This window comes from Myotis brandtii, unplaced genomic scaffold (genome assembly GCF_000412655.1).
Source record: "Myotis brandtii unplaced genomic scaffold, ASM41265v1 scaffold455, whole genome shotgun sequence".
Lineage (NCBI taxonomy): Eukaryota > Metazoa > Chordata > Mammalia > Chiroptera > Vespertilionidae > Myotis > Myotis brandtii.
This window is the reverse complement of record NW_005367384.1, coordinates 547,089-570,908: the sequence shown is the minus strand read 5'-3', so window position 1 is coordinate 570,908 and position 23,820 is coordinate 547,089. Positions and strand designations below refer to the sequence as shown.

Below are 23,820 nucleotides of genomic sequence, written 5' to 3'. Positions count from 1 at the left end.
TTAAAAAAGATATTTAATAAAGCTTTTAAAATGCTTTATATATTTTTAAAATGATTAAATTAAACTTATCTTTATTTATTTTTTAAATCCTCACCTGAGGATATGTTTATTGGTTTTAGAGAGAGAGAAACATCAATGGGAGAGAAACATCTAGTGGTTGCCTCCTGTACACACCCGGACCTGGAATCGAACTCACAACCTTTTGGTGTATGGGAGGATGCTCTAATTAACTAAGCCACCCCACCAGGGCAAATTAAATCTATTTTTTAATTACAGGTGCCATTCAATATTATATATATATTTAAAAATATTTTTAAGAGCAGTTTTAGGTTCACAGCAAAATTGAGGGAGAGGTGCAGGGATTTCCCATGTACCCCCTGCCCCCGCACATGCTCGGCCTCCTCCATTGTTGACATCACCCATCAGAGTGATATGTTTGTTACAACCCATGAACCTACATTGACACAGCACTGTCACCAAAGTCCGTCGTCGGTGTTGTGCATTCTGTGCGTTTGCCTTGTGAATTTTTAATCAGTTGCTCAGCATGGCAGGAGGGCACTTTCTGCCCTGTTACCCTGAAACAGCATGGCAGGACCCTAGCCCAGGATGAGGTATCAGGGAGGCACCCAGTAGCATGTGTTGTGTGGTCTGTGTGGGAGAAGGCGCCTCAGCACTTGCTATTCAGAGTTTGGTTGCAGACTCGCCCACACCTGGGAGCAACACGAAAGCTCAGCGCCCACCCCAGCCCCTCTGGACAGCCCCTGCATTTAAATAAGGGCCCCCATGTCATTCGTGTGCACCCAGAAGTCTGAGGGGCACTGGTATCGCCCCAACATTGTTCCTTTCTCTCCGAGAGAACACAGAGAGAACCTTTTGTGAACTAACGCTTTAGAGCTTGAAAATTGATCTCCGGGGCTTGAAATTAGAGTCCCTGAAGCCTTTTCTGCTGGGAGAGGGACTCACCTGGGTTTTCTAAGCTCTTCTTGAATTAATTCCAGAAGTAATTCCCCTGGCATTTCAGCTGCTGTCTCTTCAGTGCTGGTGTCTCTCTCCTGGAGCTTGGCCAAAAAAAAAGGGGGGGGGGGTTGTGGAGGGGGGATTCACTTGGCACACCTCGAATTTCCTAATTGGAAGTTTCAGAATTTTTCATTCTTTTAACCACTTTGTCTTCCCTGTTCCCTGTCCTTCAAAGACAGAGTTTATTGAATTCTAATTTACATCAGATACTTGGGCTCATAATTTAGCCACTAAATGGTGCTTTTTCTTGTTATTTTATCTCTTGCAGTCTTCTGGTGCACTTAGAAATATGTTTCTGATTCATTTAAAAAGAAATCTCGCTCCCTGTTCAGATCTTATATGTCAGAATAAATTATAACACAAATGCTTTATCCTTCGGAAAACATTCAAATCTGTCTGCTACATGGTTGGACAGAATGTTGATTTCATGACTTCTTAAATGTATAACAGAATGTTGATTACTATAGAAAAGAGCAGCTGCTGCTTTACCTTGTGTAGTAAGTACCATGTTTGCTCTTACGCAAGCTTGGAATGTGGCAGGTAAATGGTAAAAGCACATAGACAAGAAACCCTAGAGCCAGCTTGTATAGAAGACAACAGATGCCAGATAATATTGCCATGAGACAACTTTAAATCTCTAAGAAACGGTTTTCTTCTTTTATTGTCCATTTTTAAAAGATATTACATAGAAAGGAATATGACCCTGCAAAGTAAGCAGCTTTTTTTCTGGTGTAAGTTTGTGACTTTCAGATACTAATGGAACCAACTAGAAACATTTTATCTATATAAATGTATGACTAAATATCATTTACAAATTTTAGTATACACAAAAGCTATTCACAGAATTTTATCTTTACTCTTGATTTCCATCTTTGCTAGTGAGTCAAAATACCTCTGAATGTCTCTCCAGCTTCGGTGTGATTGTAATAAGCTATTTTAATTCAGTATTATGTTTTTTGTAACCTCACAAATCGTATGGTATTGTTTGTTCATTTATCCCATCAGAATTTGTTTAGATTTAACCATACTGCCTTTATCATTTATTCTCTATTCCTTCTTCTCAGGTCTTCCTTCTGGAATTATCTTTCCTCTTTAAGTATAGCAGGTCCTCAAATAACATTGTTTTGTTCAATGTTGTTTTGTTATAATGTTGGTGAGATGCTGTAGGAATTTAACTCTTGTTTATATCCATTAGCCTATGGTAAAATTGATAACATTGTTTTGCTTAAAGTCGCAGAATCTATCAATGATGTTGAGGATTACCCTTGTTTAGACAGATTTCTCTACTGAAGGTCTTCTGTTGGTATAACCACTTTTTGCTTCTCTGAAAATGTCCTTATTTTAACAAATAGAGAGTATTGCTGGTTATTCAAACCTAAGATGTCAGATTTTTTTTTTCTTAGCATTTTGAAGATTTTATTTCACTGTCACTTGGCTCCTCGTTCTGTGAAGTAGGTATCTGATGGTGCAATTGCCATTCCTTATGCTCTGACTGCATTTACAATTTCTCTTTCTCTTTGGTGTCCTGTGGTATCAGCATGTGAGTAGGTCTGGGTTTTTAAAACATTCACCTTGCTTGGGATTTCTTGGTCTTCCTGAATGGGATTCATGTCTCTTATTCATTTTGGACAATTCTTACTTAGTGTTATCTCTTTGAATATTGTCTTTACCCAATTCACATCTTTTTAAAACTTTGATCAAATGTATGTTGGACTGTCTCGTTCTATCTTCCATGTCTCTCTCTTTTTTAAAAAAATATATCTCATTTTTATATATATGTATCTCTTTTTTTATTTCTCTGTGCTCCATTCTCAGTAATTTTCAGATCTGTTCTCCAGTTCACTAAATCTCTGTTCAGCTATGTCTAAATTTATGTTTATTATATATTGTATATTGAGTTTTAAAATAGAAATTATTACATATATATTAATTTCTAAATGTTCTTTGTCTCCCCCCCTGTCCCCCCGCCCCAAGTATTTTTGGCCACTTTTCATAGTCTCTTGCTACTTACTCATGTTTTTTGTCCTGTCTTTATTCTTTTTAAATGTAGTAAGATACTTTAAAAAATATATTCCATAATTCCAATATCTGAAGTCTTTACAGATTTGATACTATTTGTGTGTTGTTGTTTTCTCTTTTGGGTGGTTTCTTGACTTTTTCCATAGTACCTTATTTCCTTGTGTTTTATAATTTTAAATTTTGCAATCATTTGTTGGAGTTTTAGCTGCAGAATATTTTGATGCCTGGTTTGAGAGTGTGTTTTTCTAGAGATGATTTATGTTAGCTTGGATAGGTGTTGGAGACCTGGTCCATTTTAAATCATGATTCTCAGCACATACTTTTCTGGACCATACAAATAGAGTAAGTTCCAAACTTGGGGAGACTTTTTGTAAAGTATCTGCACAAAGTCAGTTGCGACCGATACTTTTTCTTGCTGTCCTTTCAGGGATGGGTTGTTTTCGTCCTAATTCATGCTTTCCCTGAGACGGTGGCACTTCCTGGGTCTCTACTTTTTAGAGATGGTCTTCCATTGGTTCTTTCCTTGTCCAGACCCAGCACATGTCCCTCATTTCCTCCATGGCCTAAGCCAGCGATTTTCAACTGGTGTGCTGCAAGAATTTTTAAAACCTGCAATACCTGGCTAAATAGTCAGGGGCCACTGACCTCTTTCCCCTTAGATTGTCAAATAAAAAAAAAATGACAACAGCCAGCACAACAATAGCCATCCTATGTGAATGAGTCAAAGTTATACCTATTGTTTGGTCAGATCTGCAAAAAATAGATATTTTTTGGTGTGCCGTAGAATTTTAATAATTAGTGTGTGTGTGCCATGAGATGGAAAAAGTTGATGGTCGCTGGCCTAAGTGTTAGGCTGCCTGGTCTAGTGTCCCTCTAGGCCAGCGGTTCTCAACCTGTGGGTCGCGACCCCTTTGGCGGTCGAACCCCCCTTTCATAAGGGTCGCCTAAGACCATCCTGCATATCAGATATTTACATTACGATTCATAACAGTAGCAACATTACAGTTATGAAGTAGCAACGAAAATAATTTTATGGTTGGGTCACAACATGAGGAACTGTATTTAAAGGGCCAGAAGGTTGAGAACCACTGCTCTAGGCTACCTGGTGACTTCAGTGTTCGATGACCTCCATAGTTCAGCTCCTGCTTTGCTCCTACACTCAGCCCATGTCCCCTATTGTCTTACAGGCTCATTCAGTCCCATAAGAGGATGTTTTTAGAGATTTATTAACCATAATTAAGTGTTATGAAGTGAGAAGGCTTTGAGCTCTCTAGCCTGCCATATTGCCAGGAATAGAATAGCAATAATTTACTCTTGAAAAATGAAGAGCGAATTCAAGATTATCCCTATACCAATTCACATCCTTGTGTTCGGACAGATTGTCTGGATGAGTGAGAGGAGGATGTTGCCATGAGTCCTGATAGCTGCTTAGTCCCCAGCCTGTGCTGCAGTGGACGCTACCCTCTGCCCTGGGCCTTGCTCAGGGGCCTGGGCCACCACATGTCCCGCTTCTCTGAATCAGAGGTGGAGACATATAAACTGCTGACATGATAATGAGAGCTGTCACGAGGGCAGGGAATACCAGAGTTTGAGAGGATAAGATGCTTTTGGTACATATCAGAACTTGGTCCTAAGAGACCACTCATTCATTCATGTAACAGACGCTTATTGGCCCTTGCATTATGTAAGGGAAACAGATCCACTGTCCCTGTCCTCATGAAGCTCACCGTGCAAGGAGCAGACCGTTCATTTCACTGGGGCACGATGAGGGCTATGAGAGTAGAAGGTAGGGAGAGGTACTAACCCAACTTGAGGAGGGAGGGTGGTATCTATGCTGCATCTGCAGGACTAGGAGGCATCGCCAGGGGTAGAGCCAGGGAAGGGCATTCCAGGCAGAGGGACAAGAATGTACCAAGTACTGAGCCAGAGAGAATTTGGTTCAGGCAATTGCAGGCAGCTCATTTGGCCAGAGCATAGTCGGGAAGGCGTGAACCTGGAGCAGGGAGCCGGAAGAGCTGAGCCTGGAGGTCGCCTGAGGCCTAAATGATGAAGGCCCTCTAACCAGGAAGCTGTTGAACTATCTTACCTGGGGAGTGAGGGAGGCTGTCAGAGTTGCTGTGTTCATTTCTCTCGAGAGCCAGCCCTCCGGAAGAGAAAGAGCATGGGCTTGGCGTGAAGGCAGGAATCTTCCAGTCCGATTCCAGCGCCACTCTGTCCGGGTGGGCATGGCATGCACTTAATTTAGGCACCTCCTCTGAACCTCTCTTTCGAGAGAACGGACTAGACAATTTCCCAAGGCCTCCTCCATCCCCAGCATTCTGTGGTGACATTAGAAAGTAAGAGGAAAATGCCATTGTGTGCACACACACGAGCTTAAGCAAAGCCGGAGCTCAAATGTGTGAGTATTTGCAGATGTTACCCTGACAGTAATGCTGGCGGTTTCTGGCTTCCAATTAGCTATCTAACTAACGTCTGTGAATTGTGGGTATTCACAGCGAGTGGGTATCGGCTCAGAGGGTGGATGTTTATATCAGAAGGTGAGCAGTGTGACTGGCCCGGCAGCTGACCCAGCGTTTGTTTGCCTTGTAGACGAGCTCTCTCTGGAGCAGCACAACCTGTCTTCGCCCTCCGCGGAGCACCCGCTGAAGGAGAGCGCCGCGCACAGCACTGCACATGTGGCCTTAACGGAGGCTGCCCCAGGGTCCCAGCCGAGCAGTCCTCCCCACCTCATGTCCTCTCCATCCGCTGCTACTTTTGATACAGCCTTTTTTAACCAAGGAGAACTGACCCCAAGTACAGCAGATCACAGCATCTTTGTGGCAAATTCCGTGTCAGTGACGAGCAACGAAGTGGTCATAGATGACGATGAAATGGATAACTTTTTGCCAGAAACTCAGTGGGCCACCTCCCACGTGGTCTCTCCGATACAGTACGTCACAGTCAGCCCCCCGGGGCTGCCCGAGGAAACAGCAGACTCCGTGCTGACGCCACCATTGCCCACTGTTCCTTCACAAGATGAAGAAGTGACATCCGCCTGGCAAGACACAATGCAACAACCGACAACGTGTGCTGAGTCCCCCAGTCATTGCAGTGTTTTCCCGTCAACTTTTCTCGCTTCCGAGGCCATGATTCCAACCCCTAGTAGGAATTTGGTGCTTTATCCTACTGACCCTTATGGACGCTCATCAAGCAGGACTTTGCTGGAGGTCGTGGCTTCAGGAACAGAGGGCGTAGAAACCCTCCTTTTTAGCTCCACATCTTCAGTGCCTCAGCCGTCAGGCGATGGCCTCACTCAGCCATTCCCCCACACGGGGGAGGCCTCAGCGCCTCCAGAGGGTGTTCTGGCCCCGGGTTCAGACAGATACCCTGATGGGACCACTGCTTTGAGTCAGAGTCTAAAAGAAACCATCTCTCCAAGAACATCTCCAACTGCAACTACATCCCAGACGGCCCTTGCTTTTAGCAGCAGCTGCAGCATAAACTCAGCTTTGTTTTCAAGTCCTCCTGCATTTGTGTCCTTTTCTACTCGGTCAGCTGATGTTTCATATGACCCCGTTCTTCCTGGCAATTCCAGGGAAGCATCCGAATTGCCTGGCAGTTCAGTGGTCCCAAACCATGCGGACGACACTCCTGTCTGGAGCCCAGCGTCTCCACTCAGACCGTACACGTGGTGCGGGTCCTGCTCTATGGCATCACCGCGGCACGTTCTGTCCACGAGCCTCGTGGAGAAAGACGGGGGCTCAGGGGACAGTGCTGAGACCATGACCGTATGGGAAGCGAGCAGCATCCCTCCACCAAGCAGCATCTCTCCACCGAGCAGCATAGCAGAGGACTTCTCTGAATTGGAGGGAGATCCTCAAGAATATAACCTACTTTTCCCCTCAAGACCAATAGTTCCACTTTCTTCTCGGTTTGTGGAAATCTCAGGAGCAAGCATGGGTCTTTCGGCCGAGGCGGACAGGAGGAGCATCAGGATCACACAAGCGTATCCTTCCCACGGCCCCTCCCCGCCAGTGTCACTCGATCCTGCTTCCTCTGGCTCCGTCTCTGCCATTGAAACTCAAGTAATGCCGCCCAGTGTGACAGCTGTGTTTCCCTCGGCCGTCCCTGGTGTTCTCCTCGACTCGTCTTTCTCCATCACGGCCGACGAAAACACGCCATCACTTGCTTCCGGAGACCCGACGCCTTTTACGTCTTATGGTTTGGAGCCTTCCGTAGAGGCTCCGCTTTTCCCTGCCCGAGAACCCGCCAGTGTTTCCCAACACGAAACCAGAAGTACTTCGGGGTTTGCATCCAGCTTTTCCTCAACTCCACCGCTGGGATTCAGCAGCTCGGCCCCTTTGTCTTCAGAAGGACTTGCGTCTCCATCTCCGATGTCAAGTGACGTGTCGACCATCCTTGCTCAGGCCTTTCCCACCTTGGTCGAGACGCTTACATTGTCCGACTCTCCCAATCTGCAGTCGCCTCCGCTCTCTGTTCCTAATTCCACAAACCTTGACTTTTCTCAGCTCTGGCCGAGCTCACAGCTCCTGTTAAGTGCATCCACGTTTCTACCTAGTTACTCTGAAATGTCACTTCTCTCAAGCTTCTACTCCACGTCTCTCACGCTCTCTGAAGCAGCCGCCGTTTCACCGGCAGATTCTGAAGCTCGTTTTACCTCAGTTTTCACGGAAACTACCTCCTATTTTGAGTTTTCACTTGTGCCCCACGAATCTGCGGTCCCCACTCGGGTGCCCTCCAGCTCTGAGCCCATCCTTGACATTTCAACTGCTGGAGCGCACTCAGCGTCACTTCTGACTGCTTTTCAGACAACACCCCCTGTAACGGAATCATCCCTCTTTTCAACTCCAGCGCCTTCCGATGGGGATATCAGTGCGATGGATGATCACGCGTCTGTCTTACCCTCTTTCTCCACGGTCATTCCTATCACCACAATATTGGTCATCGCCGTGTCCCCGTCCTCAGCATCCTCCGCTGTTTCTGAAGTGGTCCCCTCACCTGTACCTACAGATTCTGTATTTGTGGGCCCATCGTTCACACCCACAGATTTGCCGATGAACACAACCACTGAACTGAGCACATCTCCTGCCAGCACTGCCCCTGACGATGCTGTCGACATCCTCCTGAACAGCACCCCTGAGAGTCAGAATCCCCACGAGAGCAGCACAGTCCTCCCCTCGCCATCCCTTCACCCTGTGTCCACCTCCACTCCCGAGGCCGTGGTTACTACTCCGGCAGTGGTCACCACCAGGCCGCCCTACGTGTGCGATATCACAATTCCTGATGCCTATTTGATCACAACTGGTAAGGCCCTGCTTCCTCCTCTCTTTTGGTCGGGGTGATCTTTCTAAGATGCTGTTTGAAATGCTTATGGGATATGTAGCATCCTGGCAAAGCGTGTAGGCTTTAGGCCAAGCGATCTCTTGGGTTAGTAATCCTCGCTCCTTTGCTGACCACCTGTGAGTTCTTCAGTTATTTAGCTTCTCTAAGCCTCAGTTTCCCCAGTGATTAAATAAGGATGATACTGGCACCCACTGCATTGTAATGCATAGAAAATACTCAACCCAGTGCCTGGCATAAGGAGCACCCTCAAAATATGTTATTGTAGTTAGTAGTAGCAATAAGAATAAATAAAAGATTTAAACCTTAGAAGTTTTGCTAGGATATGTGTCTCTGGAACTCATCACCCATGCTTCGAAGTCATGGTTGCAACAAACATGAGTGACTGGCCAACAGGCGGCTGCCTGTCCCATGAAGCCGTGTACGTTTGCTGCCATGTCTGTGCCAGTCTAGTGACCGGGCCTGCGGGACCAGGCTCTCTGACTTGTTCCTCATGAGAAATGACAGCGCGTGCATGAAGGCTGTGAGCCATGCATATGTACTTATATACAATGTACTGTTGATGAGCAGCTGTGTGTGTGTGTGTGTGTGTTGACTTTGATGGGGATGACGGGTAGAAATGAACCAAGGGGAATAAGATGGCAGGAGAGGTAGAGGAGCAGTGGAGTGGACAAGGAAGGGAGGAACAGGGAGAGGTGGAGGTGGGGAGGGAGGAGAACATGCTGGGTCTTGGTTCTCCAGGCTGAGTGACGGGAGCCCTGTGTCCTCTGCTCACCCTGGGGGTGCTGCCACCCTCTGAGAGGGTTGGAGGTAGCTGAAGCCTTCGGTCTCCCAACTCCGCCCTCCCCAAATGAGGCAGCCATTTGTTCATTCACGTGACAAGTAATGATGGAGCACTGAGTGTGTGTGAAGTACTTTTGGAAGGTTCCGGGATATAGAGATGAATGGCTTGGTCCCATCCCGCAAGGTGCTTAGAGTCTAGTGGGGCGGATGCTGAGCCACATTTCCTTGGCCGCTGTGTTGGGAATGGCTGAGGCAGAGTTGTAGAAGAGTGACTATTTGGGATAATCAGGGACGGGTGTGGAAGAATGTGAACTGGAGGTCACGTTCAAGGATGAGTGAAAGGCTGTCACCTGAAGATGGAAGGAAGTGTCCTTCAGGTTGAGAGTGTGAACACGGGGAGAGGTCGGACAGCCCAAGGACATTCAGCTTGGCTGGTAATTAGACGGAGGTAATAAGGCGGGAAAGGAGGTTGGGACAAAGTGGTGAACTTATATTTTCGGGACTCCAGTCCTCCAGAGGAAAGAGAGAAGAGTTTCTAACAGACATGATACTTTCCTTCCTTCCTACAAAATTGTTGCACAGTAGCCACAAAGTGGACAGTTACAAGGAGCTTATTAAAATAACTACTGAAAGCTTATTTATCTCTGGGATTCTATGAAATTTATGATACTTTTTAGTGTATCTTTTAGAATTTATTATTCTACAGATAATTAGAAACCATTTTAGAAATACCACTAAGAATATCAAATATATGTAGCGTGGATTAACTTTCATATGACATACATTTAATGAGTTTGATGTCCTTTGTTAGGGATCCATGTATTTTAAAAAAAAGTTTTTATTGACTTCAAAGAGAGGAGGGGGAGAGGGAGTGAGAGAAAGAAACATCAATGATGAGAGAGAATCATTGATCAGCTGCCTCCTGCACGCCCCCTACAGGGGATTGAGCCTGCAACCTGGGCATGTGCCCTGACCGGGAATCAAACTGTGACCTCCTGGTTTATAGGTCGACCCTCAACCACTGGACCACACAGGCTGGGCAGGGATGCATGTACTTTTAATAGTGTAAAATTCACGCATTGTAAATGTACACTTGAACCGTTGTAGTAAATGTGCAGAATTGTGCAGAAGTGTCCACTCTGTTACGTGGTATTTTTTAAGTGGAGATGAGTGCCATCTTTCGCTCTCAGTGATAATTGTAACTCACGGAAAGTGTCCTCTCATTTAGGATCTTCATTTAGATTTGAACCTGGGTTTTTTGTTTGTTTTCTTGTACTTATGTATCAGAGAAAAAGAGGGTTGAGGTGATTCTTTGTCCTCTGGAAGGGTTCTTGTTAGAGAGCTCTGTAATAAAAGTAAGAGTAATCTCTAATTTCCATGGGTTCACGATGGACTCGTAGGAAGACACTGACCACACGTATCCAGTATGGGGTGAGGCTGCCCTTCTCACCCAGGGATGGCCCACCCCAGGCCTCCTCAGGAGCTCTTTCTCATCTCTAATGGCTCTGAGGAATTTGGAGACACCATAAGGTCTTGGTTGATAATCCTTTTTTCCCAAAGATTATTGAACTCATATCGGAATGTTGCAGTTTTAGATCTTACTCTGATTAATTTGAGAAGATGGAGGGTATGGTGGTGGGTAATGGGGACTATTCGGAGTAATACAACAGCACCTTGAATAACGTCGTTTTGTTAGGACATTTATGAGATGCTGAAGGAACTTGACTCTTGTTGAACATGAGACCTCCATGCTCTCTGCCCCCGGCTGGGCGACGGAGTCTGATTCCTGGTCTCACCCACTGAGGCAAGGAGTGAAGGGTTTTCTTAGCATGTCGAGCTGATGCTGTGCATGGTTGACCTGGTGACCTGGTGGTGCCTTCAAGGTCCACTATGTTCTTTCCTTGTCGGGGCCTTATTTACAAAACGACTTTTGGAGCCACTACCACGCTTTGGCACAGCACTGGCTCTGCCAGGGGCCCAGCAGTGGGATGACACTAACCTGGTGTGGGTGTTGGCTTCGATCTGCAGTGCTGGCCAGAAGAGCCGTGCAGGAATACATCATTACGTCCATCAAGGAGGTGCTGAGGATTCACTTCAACCGCGCCGTGGAGCTCAAGGTGAGGGTTGTATTGGCAGAGTTGGAACAAAGGGGCTCCAAGACCAGAGTTTGGGGTGATGACCCTAACGATTGTGCTTCTGTTGATTTACATGAAAGGACTGGGAGTAGAGTTTAAATTAGATTTTAGAGAGAGTGCCTATCCATGTGTCTGTACATTCAGTGAGACAGGTAAATTTCCAGATGTCTTATGGTGGATACTGTGCTAGTGCCTCCTCTTCCCTCTTGAGCTCTGATGCCACACTGAGACCCCTCACCTTCCCAGGGGGAGCCACGAGCCACAGGTGGCTACTGAGCAAATGAAATGGGGCTGTCTGAATTGAGGTGGACTGTCAGTGACAAATACCATGGGATTTTAAAGACTTAGTGAAAAAAGGAACGTAAAATATCTCACTAATAATTTACATTGAAATGATATGTCAGATGTCTTGGGTTAAGTAAAATGTCTTTAAAATTAATTTCACCTCTTTCTATGTTTTTTTAATGTGGCTCCTAGAAGCTTTACAATTGCATATGGGGCTCACATATTTCTTTTGGACAACACTGCTCAATAGGATAACTATTTCTTTATATGTGGGTTAAACACAGCAAACACTTTGAATTCTCCATAACTCCTTATTCAGTTCATATTGCTGGCTATTCTTTCTCATTGTCCTTGCTCTTGTAATTCTGTGCTATTTTTGAGAAGGATAGCAGATGTGCAAAAGTAATTACTAAAATAAAATTTTGAATGTCTGTGAAGCACTAGCCCTTCGTTTAAAACCAGCTATTTATTTTTTTACATTACTTTATTATTTTTTCTGTTCAGTACAATTTCCTGTACATGTGGTTGATGGTAATTTGGTTAGATAATTTGATAATTATTATCTTTTGTCTTCTTTATTTTCATAGGTTTATGAACTATTCGCTGACTTCACTTTTCTGGTAACATCTGGTCCTTTCGTTTACACGGCAATATCAGTCATAAATGTGCTTATAAACAGTAAACTTGTACGCGACCAAACTCCTTTAATCCTGGCTGTGAAACCTTCCTTCCTTGTGCCTGAGTCCAGGTTCCAAGTTCAAACGGGTGAGCACACTGTCCATAATTGTTTTGACTTGTAAATAGAATTTCACTTTTTTTTTAGAAGTTTTTTTTTTAATTTGGGGAAGATTTTTAAAAATTTATTTAAATTTTCAAAACTATTATTATGGAAAATTTCTAGCATATACAAAAGTACACAGAATAGTTTAATGAATCCTTGCACCTCTCATATGGTTTCAACAATTTTCAACTCCTTGTTACATCCACACTCCCATCTACATCCCCTCCTCTCACATTATTTTGTGTTTTTTTTTCCATTAAATTTATTGGGGCGACATTTGCTAATAAAATTATAAGTTTCAAATGTACAATTCTGTGATATATTATCTATATATTGCATTGTGTGCCTACCACCTAAAATCAAATCTCCATCCATCACCCCTTTATCCTTTGCTACTCTCCAACCCCCTTTCCCTCTGGTAACTGCCATGCTGTTGTCCGTGTCTATGAATTTTGTTTATCTGTTCTTCTTGTTTGTTGATTTGTTGCTTTCAGTTTTATATCCATATGAGTGAAATCATGGTTCTTGACTTTTTCTGTCTGACTTATTTCTGAAATACTGCCATTTGTGACAACATGGATCAGTCTTGAGAATATCTCACATTATTTTGTTATGACATCATATCATCTCATTCATAAATATTTCAGCCCATGTCACGAAAAGAGGATTAATAAACATATATACATAAATACATGTACATACACACACATACATGTATCCATATATCCATATATACATCATATACATATATCTGTCAATATCATTATCACACTCCCCAAAGTTCACAGTAGTTCTTTACTATCATGTTTAACTTTTTATTATGGACATTTTTCAAACATACAAAAATAGAATAACATATTAAGCCCACATATGACCATCACTAAGCTTAAGAAATTATCAACATTTTCCCAAGTTTGTTTCATCTATCTCCCATACATTTTTTTGAGGAAGGTAGAGTGTTTTAAAGCAATTCCAGATATCATGTCATTTTCCCATAAATACTTAAGAATTCATCTCTAATTCATATATATTTTGAAATGTTTCAGTCAGTTGTTAAATATTTTCTCATTTAAAAATGATAACGTCACCTTCACATTGCATATTTTTGTTTGTAGCAGAGATGGCTTTCTGCAGTTCCATGACATAGACATAAAAAATAACACATCGTAGAACTTAACCCTGTTTATGGATGAATTAGTTGATTTAGATACTATTTCTCCCTCTCCTTACTCCTTGATACTAAAGAAATGCCTCGTTCATGGGCCTGTGATTTCTTTCAGTCCTTCAGTTTGTGCCTCCGAGCGTGGATACTGGCTTCTGTAACTTCACCCAGCGCATCGAGAAAGGCCTGATGATAGCGCTCTCCGAAGTGAGGAAACACCACCAGGGCACGTATAACCTCACAGTGCAGGTGAGAACAGCACTGGATGCAGAACAAGGTGCTTTAGCCTTTAAAGAGGCTAGTTTTATGTTTCGTTGGAGCTGCACTTAACCCTTGTTAATTCCCTCCAGTGGAGGAAATTCCATTCACGTGGATCTGGGTTGATCTCTTTTCTTGGCATTGGAGTAGCATAACCAGGGAGCTCAGATCTGGTGAGCTGAGGAGAGATGAGTATATGCAGGAGATTCAAGAATGTTTTAAAAAGGAACCATATCAACCTGTAGCATATCCAGTGGGGGTAATGCCTAAATAAACTGTTGTTCCCTATTGTGGCATACCAGGAAGGCAGTGCTTCCCTGAAAAACAGAGAGGCTAGCTACTGATCAAAGAACAGGTGTTGTATGTATTATATGGAAACTGCTGATATTTTTCTATTTCTTTGATATTTTTTCCTCCAACTTCTTTGTGTTCTCTTTCTGGAATTCGTAGTAAATAGATTTTGGTGCTCCTGGGTTCACTTTTCATACTTCTTATATTTTTAATATCTTTTATAATTCCCTATTTTTACAGATTTTCTAAACTTTGTCCTCCAGGTCATTCGTTTACTCTTCAATTGTGTTTATTATGTTACTCAATCTCTCTATTGAATTTTCTTTCAGCCATCACTTTTTCATTGTTCTTTGCTCCTTTGTAAAATTTTTTTATTTCAGTTTTTCCTGCAGTGATGCAGGATTCTCTCATATGAGGATATAATGTCACCTTGAAAGTCTCTGAGAACATTAGAGTTTTTTAAAAGTTGTCTTTGGGTTCCATTCCCGGTCAGGGCACATACCTGGGTTGTGGGCTTGATCCGATTTATTATTCTCTCTCATCATTGATGTTTCTCTCTCTCTCTCTCTCTCTCCCCCTCCCTCTCTTCCTCTCTCCCCCTTCCTCTCTGAAATCAGTACAAATATATTTTTAAAATAAAGTTGTCTTCTGTTTGCTGGGTTATCTTTATTTTCTTTGCAGCCATTGTACTGTGTCAATCTTGGCTCTTTGCTTTCGTGCTATCAGTTTTCTGTAAATGCCTGGAGACCATTGGTTGGTTGGTGTTGGAATGAAGGAGCAGGTGGTTAATTTTGGCAGCTCATTTGGCTTTCCCCTTCCGCTGTTGGGTCTGTTTCTCTGTCACCCTTGTGTCCCGATGGGAGATTCAGTGGAGCACTGGGCACTGGGCAGACCCTGTTGGTGGTGGGCTTCTCTCTGGGGCCATGAGTGGTCAGAGACAGCAGACTGGGACCCCTGCCACCAGTGCAAGATAAGGAAGTTGTGCCCGGGGATGGAGCATGTTTGTATTTTTCAAGGCAGAGCTGCTTTTTCTTTCATTGTCTCTCCTTCTTTGTCTCTTGTGAACACTACCCACCCCTTGCTTAGGGTTCTGACCATCGGTAAAATCTCTCGGTCTTCTCAGGCAGGGAGCTCATTGTCCTTAGGGAGCAGTGCTTTGAGCTATTTTGGTGGAGACGTGGCTGCTGTTAGCATCTCTGTGTTGGCCTGGGTGTGGCTATTAGAAAGGAAAGAGGAGGGAGGAAATTGACTGGGCTCCTGGGCACACCGCCTTTAATTAATTATGGCAGCAGACTCTGGGTTCTTCTGGATCCCAACTGAGGAGCCTGAGCCTGTGTGTGTTCTGGGTCTTGCTTGGTCACTCCGTTCTAGTTTATAGCAGCATGATCCCATCCTCTCCATTTTCCAGAAATCTGACAGAATCTCAGGTTTTCTTCCATTCTCAGTGCTGTTATGGACTTACACTTCTTTGTTCAGCTTTATTGTTCTTTCTGTGGATCTAGGATGGGAGGGGGAGAGGAAGGGACTATAGATACATGTGCTCAGTTCATCACTTAATGTAAAAAACATTTTCACTATCCTGAGGATTTAAAGTATTGCAAAAGGGAACCAGGCCATTGAAACCCGTTACTCTTCCTTTAAAAATGTTCCCTCTTTTTTTTTTTAAACCCTCATCCAAGGATATGTTTATTGATTTGGGCGGGGGTGGAGGGGAGAGAGAGAGAGAGAGAGAGAGAGATGAGAGAGGTGAGAGAGAAACATCACTCAGTTGCCTCCTGTACACGCCCCCTACTGGGGATTGAACCCACAGCCTAGGTATGTGTGCCTTGACCAGGAATTGAACCTGCAACCTTTTGGTGTACCGGACAATGCTCCAACCAACTGAGCCACATGGCTAGGGCCAAAAATGTTCCCTCTTTTTGGGGGGGAAAAAAAATCAAGAGAAATTATAGTCAAGCTTTCAGCGGTCTGTTTTCATTTATTTTAGAAACTGCTTTTGACTTCCTTCTTTCAGATCTTGAATATCACTGTGGGCTCTCCCAGGGTGGCGCCTCGCCGGGGCCCGGTGAACATCGTCTTTGCTGTTAAAGGCACGCAGGGGTTCTGGAATGGGACGCAAGTGAGCGAGCTGCTCAGGAACTTGAGTGTGGTGGAGTTCAGTTTCTATCTGGGGTACCCGGTGCTCCAGATCGCCGAACGTGAGTACTGCTCTCCTGGACGGCGCTGGGAATGCGGCTGCGAGCATTTTGTTGGTGGCCCGCTTTTTCTCGAATGAAATGTTTAGCTGAAATCTAGAATATAAACCAGATACCTTTGGAACGTCTCAGAATCAAGCCAGGGTGGGCCTCCAGAGCCCTCCTCACCCCGGGCCTCAGTTTTTTTCTCTGTTGAGAGGAATGGAGTGCTATTAAAGATTAGGCCAGTTCTGCAAGAGGTGAAAAGAGGGTGGAGAACAGATCGCTGGTCGCCAGGGGTGGGGGGTGGGAGGAAAGCTAGATCACAAAAAGGGTAGCAGGAGGCAATTTGCGGGGGGAGGGCGATGAGATTGTTCTACATCTTTATTGTGGTGGTGGTTACATGACTCTATGCATTTGTCAAAGCCCGTAAAACTAGACCCCAAAAAAGAGTGAGACTTAAACAAACAAAACAAAACTTTTCTTCCTGGCAATTAGATTCACAGTGCAAATGGAGGGGGTTGGGGGTGGAAGAGACATTTACTTCCAAAACAAAAAAAGCAGTAGATTCCAGAGTTGAAATCAGGCCAAAAAAAACACACACAAAAATTCAAAATGAAACAGCCAAATGGTCTAGTGATTCTTCATGTATTTAGTGTACTGTTAATTAAATGGGGGTAGAATAATATGCTGGATGATAGGTGGACGCCAGGCCCTTCCCATGCAAGCCAGCACAAGGGTCGCTTGGCCCGGAGTCACTGCTGGGGAACCCAGGGCCCTGAGGAACACAGTGTGAAAACTCACTGCTCTGGACCAATGGCTTTTCAAGGGGATCATGTGGGTGATCCTGGGACGCGGTGTCCCACGATGTCACTGGAGCAAGCCCTTCATTTCATTTTGTCCCTCTTTCTCCGTGAAACTAATGTGCTCTGAGACTGCTCACTGTCCGAGGGCGATGAGATTGTTCTATATCTTTATTGTGGTGGTGGTTATATGACTCTATGCATTTGTCAAAGCCCGTAAAACTAGACCCCAAAAAAGAGTGAGACTTAAACAAACAAAACAAAACTTTTCTTCCTGGCAATTAGATTCACAGTGCAAATGGAGGTGGTTGCGGGTGGAAGAGACATTTACTTCCAAAACAAAAAAAGCAGTAGATTCCAGAGTTGAAATCAGGCCAAAAAAAACACACACAAAAATTCAAAATGGAACAGCCAAATGGTCTAGTGATTCTTCCTGTATTTAGTGTACTGTTAATTAAATGCTAAAGGATAACTTGTCAAGTGAAGCAGTAGACAGGGACATAATCGTTATTTACATCGAGCAACTTTCAGCTGTGTGTGTGACGATGGGGGTAGAATAATATGCTGGGTGATAGGTGGATGCCAGGCCCGTCCCATGCAAGCCAGACAAGGGTCGCTTGGCCTGGAGTCACTGCTGGGGAACCCAGGGCCCTGAGGAACAGTGTGAAAACTCACTGCTCTGGAGCAATGGCTTTTTAAGGGGATGGTGCGGGTGATCCTGGGACGCGGTGTCCCACGATGTCACTGGAGCAAGCCCTTCATTTCATTTTGTCCCTCTTTCTCCGTGAAACTAATGTGCTCCGAGACTGCTCACTGTCCACACCTTCACACCAGTCGGGCATTTTCTTCTTCCATATTTAGTGCTCAATCACATAGGAAAGGCAGTCCCTTGTGACTTACCCGGTGTTCCCTTTCTGACTGTGGCAAGCATGTTTTTTACAGATTGGTCTCCTTCCCTAACCTTTCCTTTTTATAGCCTTCCAGTACCCGCAGCTCAACCTGTCTCAGTTGTTGAAGTCCTCGTGGGTAAGAACAGGTATGTGTAACGTGACACCATATTTTGGGCACTGTAATAAGAAGTCTGTGCAGGGATATTAAGAATGATACCGCCTTTCCTGTTTCTCAGTCCTAAATTCAGGGCAAAGTGTACCTTAAATTCTTGGCAAAGAATGAATGAGAAAGGGATTCAGATTTGACTGTGGAACGTGTCCCACTGAGTTATGGCCCAAAAAGGGTTGGCTCCCTCTAAAATTCATATATCAAGTCCAGGGCAGTCTAACAGGAATTGACAGTATTCTGACCCAGAATAGGACGAGGTTCTGAAGCAAGGATCTTTTTTGTTTTTTTTCTTTCTTTCTCTAAAAGTCTTATTTGTTTGGTTTTATAAGGACAAGGAAGGTAACTTGGTGAGCAAATAAGAAGCCTTTTTTAAAGACTTGGAGACCTGGGTCAGATATTTACAGCTATTGCATTGCCAAATGAGACTTTCTCACCTGGTTATACAAAAGTGTAAGAGGTAGTAACCTGCTCATTGGTGCCCAGTGTGTGAGCAGCGCCGTGAGGAACTAGTCATGGGAGGAAGCACATAGGTGGTGACAGTCACCATTTTGCGTTCCCGTACCTGCCAGTCCTTCCTGCTTCACGTACAACATTCCATGGAAAGGCCCCACCTCTGCCTGGTACCGTGGCCTCATTTTCCAGATGGTTTTCATAGCGGTTCAGTGACTTGCCCATGGTCCTGTCTCAGGGGATTTGAGCCAGTGCTGGCTGAACAGAAAATCTGGCAGATTGTCTGCTTAGATAATCTTGTTTACAGCAGATGTCTGAAGACAGGCACCTTATCTTGAGTCAATTTTATGAGACAAGATATGAACTTAAACCATTTCCAGAAATCTTGAAAATAAGTGCAGTCAAAATGTTTGATCTTGTGCAGGCCCTCTTAGCCGCCGAGCCCCTGTGCATTGCTGAGTTTCTGGGACTTCTGGCCACCAGTCCTTGTAGCACGTGGAGCTGGGAACTGTAGACAAGACCCGTGGGCAGCACTTCCGGGATTCTCCCTCGCTTTCCCCCTTTTTAATGTCTCCTCTCTAGGGCAGCGATTTTCAACCTGGGCGTCGCAAGAATTTTTAAAACGCGCAGCACCCATGCTATTTAGTCAGGGGCACTGACCTCTTTTCCCTTAAATTGTCAAGTAAAAAACTGACAACAGCCAACACAACAATAGCCGTCCGGTGTGAATGAATCAAAATTATACTAATTTTTTCTTTCAGATTGCCATATTGCAGAATTTTAGTAATTAGTTTATGTGTGCCATGAGATGAAAAAGGTTGAAAATCGCTGCTCTAGGGATTGGCATTCTACAGTAACCCTATGCTACTTTCTCTTATACACTCACCCGTTTTTTCTGCCACCGCTAACTCACTGAGGGGCCTGCGTGTGTTTCCATTTAAATGCAGTGCTCCTGGGCGTCGTTGAGAAGCAGCTCCAGAATGAAGTGTTTCAAGCTGAGATGGAGCGCAAACTGGCCCAGCTGCTGAGTGAGGTTTCCACCCGGAGGCGGATGTGGAGAAGGGCCACCGTGGCTGCCGGGAACAGCGTGGTGCAGGTACCCAGGGAGGCCAGGGGAGGAGGGGAGGAGAGAGAGCAGGCTAACACTGTCCCATATTTTCATGCAAAGGAGAAAATTCTGATTGAGGTGGATTGCTATAGTAAGGTGGCAACTGAATGGGGTAGCATTTCAGTTCAACTAGAGTCTAGACAAATATTTCCTGAGTCCTCAGTAAGTGGTCGGTACAGGAATGGACGTTATGGGGAGCACAGTGGAAGAATTGTGTAAGTGGATTGCCATGCCATCAGATGACCTTATTTTTCAAAAAGTAATTTTTTAATATCCAGAATGTAATCAGTTGTAGAATGGTAATGTTACTCATAGCATCGTAGAGAGAACCATTCATCGGGAACAGGCCATAAGAGATCGGAAAGAGGAAAATGTTCTGCCCTCTATTCTAGCCCCTCCTCCTGCCCCCCCTGGTTGTCTCATATTGCTCAAATGTTCTTCACCCTGTAACTTGGCAGAGAGGTTACAAATGACAGATTCATTTGAGTCAAAAAGTGACCCATTTTAAAGTGCACAGGCTCACAGTGAGTTGGAGGTTGGGGCTGAGGTATATTCCATCTCAATGTGCATTAATGTTATTTTGGATTTTTCCTTTACCAACTGCTGCTTGTAGAGCTAGGAAAATGGGATATTTAGAACTGTGGCATTCCAGACAGGAAGCCAGGGTGGAACCCAGACAGGTCGGGGTGGGGAGGTTGATGGTTTAGGAGCATTAGAGAGAAGAATGGAGAACTGATGCTTGGGTTGGTGGGGGATTGTTGGCCTAGAGCTAGCATCATTGTCCCCCAACTCGTTTACCAGGTTTCCCCTGTAAGCATTGCTCTTTATTTCCCCTCCCACAGAGGTGGTGGTTAGGTTTCTAAAATAGTTCCTTTGCCAGATGCAATAGAATATAGAGGAACTTGCCCTAGCCGGTTTGGCTCAGTGGATAGAGCATTGGCCTGCGGACTGAAGGGTCCCGGGTTCAATTCCGGTCAAGGGCACATGCCTGCATTGCGGGCTCGGACCAACATGCAGGGGGCAGCCAATCAATGATTCCCTCTCATCATTGATGTTTCTATCTCTCTCTTCCTCTCCCTTCCTCTCTGAAATAAATAGGTATGTATTTTTAAAAAATGGAAAAATATCCTTGGGTGAGGATTAAAAAAAAAAAAAGAATACAGAGGAACTTAAAAACTAATAAAAATTGAGAGTAATATTACAGTAATTAATATAACTATAAAACAAATAAATATATGTGAATATAAAATAAATAAAAATGAAAATAAATTATAAAAGGTTGGCCTTATTCAGTAACCTTGGCTTCACAGAACTCAAGGTCTGGGTAGAGGTTAATAAATGCACATAATGCAGTTATAGAGCACCATCAGATGACATGATGAGGTGCTACATTAGATTGGAAGGCTCCATAAGGAATATTGGATTTGTGAACATTAACCAAGCTACCCCATGGTAACGGTGCCATCTGATGGGTTGCTTAGAAACCGTGCCCTGCTTCTCATCTACATTTGAGACAAGGACTTATGTGCAGAGCACAGGACTCTTCAGACATGTTTGTAAAAGTGAAAGTATTAAACAATCTAAATGTCCAGCATCTGGGGAATGGGTAAATAAATTGTCGTGACTTTTTGTATGTTGGAATATTGTGCAGCCATTGTCATTTTTTGAATTAGCAATATAGAAAAATCTTCAAGTGAAGAGAGGCTATAAAAGAATGTATGCAATTTAATCCAAATGTTAATGTAAAACCCATGGAAAAAATTAATGGAAGGAAATATGCCAAAATATTTACAGTGATTTTCTTTGGTTGAATTTGAGGTGATTTTCATTTTATTCATTATATATTTTTCTTCGTGCTTTTCGAAATTTCTCCAGTGAACATGTGATTTTAATCAGAAAATAATTTTTATACTAAGTATTTTATTTGTATGCTGTTAGTGTATTTTATAAAATAATCATTCTTGTGAAATAGAAATTCATGAAAATTCAGAGAGGTAGATGTTAAGGACTGACAAAAGCAGAAGTTTGTATAGTATGACACATGTTATAGGGTAAGCTTTTTGTACAGGCTTCAGATGTAGCTCTCTGACTATTCACCAGTTCAAGAAAAGCGGTTTAGAACACCTTCAGAATTCATTTTACTACAAAAAGGAACAAGCTTTCTGGGGTCTGAAGGGATTGGTACTTGAAGATACTCCAGTCAGCAGGAGGTCAGCATTCTGCAGACAGAATTGTTTCACATCTGCAGCTGCCTGGGAAACCTTCATGCGGTTGAGCCCGGCCTCCAGCCGGAGCTGTTGAACCACTTTCTTCATAGCGGTGACACGGGAGGAACCAGACATGGTGCACGCGAGGGCCGGGCAGATTGGTCGGTAGCGGGTCACGGGTCTGCGGGGGCCAGATGGCGGGGCAGCCAGAAAATAACTTTAAAAATGAAATTGAAAATGTTGCCCAAAATGATGACTCTGTCACACCATGGTTGCATGGATTCCCGCTAGGAGTCTGATAAGAGGTCACCCAAAAAGATGCTGGAATTAGCTTTTACTGACTGTGATTGACTTGCTTTTTATTTATTTTTATTTTTATTGGTTAAAGTATTACATATGTCTCCTTTTTCCCCGATTGACACTCCCCCAACCACTCCCTCTCCCCAGTAGACTTGCTTTTTAGTAGCCCTTTGTTAATAGTCATCCTGAAGACTAATAAAAAATTAATACCACTCAGGGACAGGAGTAGGTGGTTAGGGAACAGAAGTGGTCGGGAAACTGGCCTACAAACACCAAACAGAGGGCAGGACAGATGAGCACATCTCAGGATGGAGAGGCATAAAGAACGGTTTCTCCAGGGATGAGGGTTTGGACCCATGTTGTTAAGGATCTTTATATAAGAAGGTGTTCGCAGTGAAATCATGAAGTTGTTGATTGGCCAGAAGTTTCCAGTGGTGCGGGAGTCCAGCAGCCGTGTCTGGAGTGCAAAGCAGTGTTACAGCCCTGCACACGTGGCTAGAAAAGTGGCAGCTCTTTTGCCAATAACAGGTGTAGAGACCAAAGGTTCTAATTGCGTGTCTGAAATAGAGGGCTCGGAGTCACGGTGGATCACTTACTCAGAACATCAGTCAGCATTCTGCTGGAGTCTGAATGTGCAATAGAATTGTTGCATATTAATAAGAGAAATAGCACAGAATAGAAAGCTCTATTTATGTAAAACTGTGACCTATCAAATGTACCAATTTCTGAAGTGCTAATGTAAAGGACTACCCTGAACACCAGAGAGATACAGATTTTGGAACAAATTAAAGTACTATTTAATCCGGCAAATTATGTATTTGTGAGAATTTTTTTCCAGCTTGATTGAGATACAATTGATGTAGGACATTGTGTAAGTTTAAGGTATGCAATGTAATGATGTGACATAAGTACATACAGTGGGGCCTTGACTTACGAGTTTAATTCATTCCGAGACCGAGCTCGTTAACTCAAATTACTCTATCAACTCAATGCAAAAAATCGGCTGAGAGACAGCTGGTATCTCAAAAAACTCGTTAGTCGGGACACTCGTAAGTCAAAGCCCCACTGTATTGCGAAATGATTACCGCAGTAAGGTTAGTTAGTTAATACACCCATTGTATTACTCAGCGCCCCCTGGAAATTAATTTTTTTTAAATTTTAATAGCAATTAAACAGAAAGTTATATGTATTAATGTTTCTACCTTTTTCGTAAAATATAGTAAAGAAAGGTGTAAATTAGAAACATTGAAGTTTGAAATTATGAAACTATTTATTGAACTCAGAATAGAAAGGTAATACAAAAAAAGTTAAAACAAATGCACCTGTGGCCATCACCGCCCACCCTGGGTCGCTGCAGCGCCCACCAGGGGGCGGTAGCGCCCACTTTGGGAATCACTGGTCTATTCTCTTAGCAACTTTTAAGTATACAGCATAGTATCATTAACTGCATTCTCCATGCTGTATATTAGATCCCCAGACATAAAACTAGAAGTTGGTTCTCTTTGACAACCTGTACCTATTTCCCTCAAGCCCAGCTTCTGGAAGCCACCAATCTACTCTTTGAGTTGCCTTTTTTTTTTTTTTTAATTGCTTAAAGTATTACAAAGGGTATTACATATGTGTCCTTTTTTCCCCCCTGCCCTTGACA

At 43.7% G+C, this 23,820-nt stretch overlaps 1 protein-coding gene and 1 pseudogene across 1 annotated transcript in view; one reads left to right on the top strand and one right to left on the bottom strand.

Moving 5' to 3' along the window:
- KIAA1549 (KIAA1549 ortholog) overlaps window positions 1-23,820 on the top strand; it is a 105,621-nt gene that overhangs the window by 21,303 nt on the left and 60,498 nt on the right. Inside the window, exons 2-8 of the mRNA XM_014546701.1 lie at window positions 5,626-8,340; window positions 11,188-11,276; window positions 12,167-12,344; window positions 13,641-13,771; window positions 16,086-16,269; window positions 18,025-18,084; window positions 19,505-19,653. Coding sequence (XP_014402187.1) covers window positions 5,626-8,340; window positions 11,188-11,276; window positions 12,167-12,344; window positions 13,641-13,771; window positions 16,086-16,269; window positions 18,025-18,084; window positions 19,505-19,653 — 3,506 coding nt within the window. The remainder of the gene's footprint in view (window positions 1-5,625; window positions 8,341-11,187; window positions 11,277-12,166; window positions 12,345-13,640; window positions 13,772-16,085; window positions 16,270-18,024; window positions 18,085-19,504; window positions 19,654-23,820) is intronic.
- LOC102243088 lies at window positions 21,617-22,098 on the bottom strand (annotated as a pseudogene).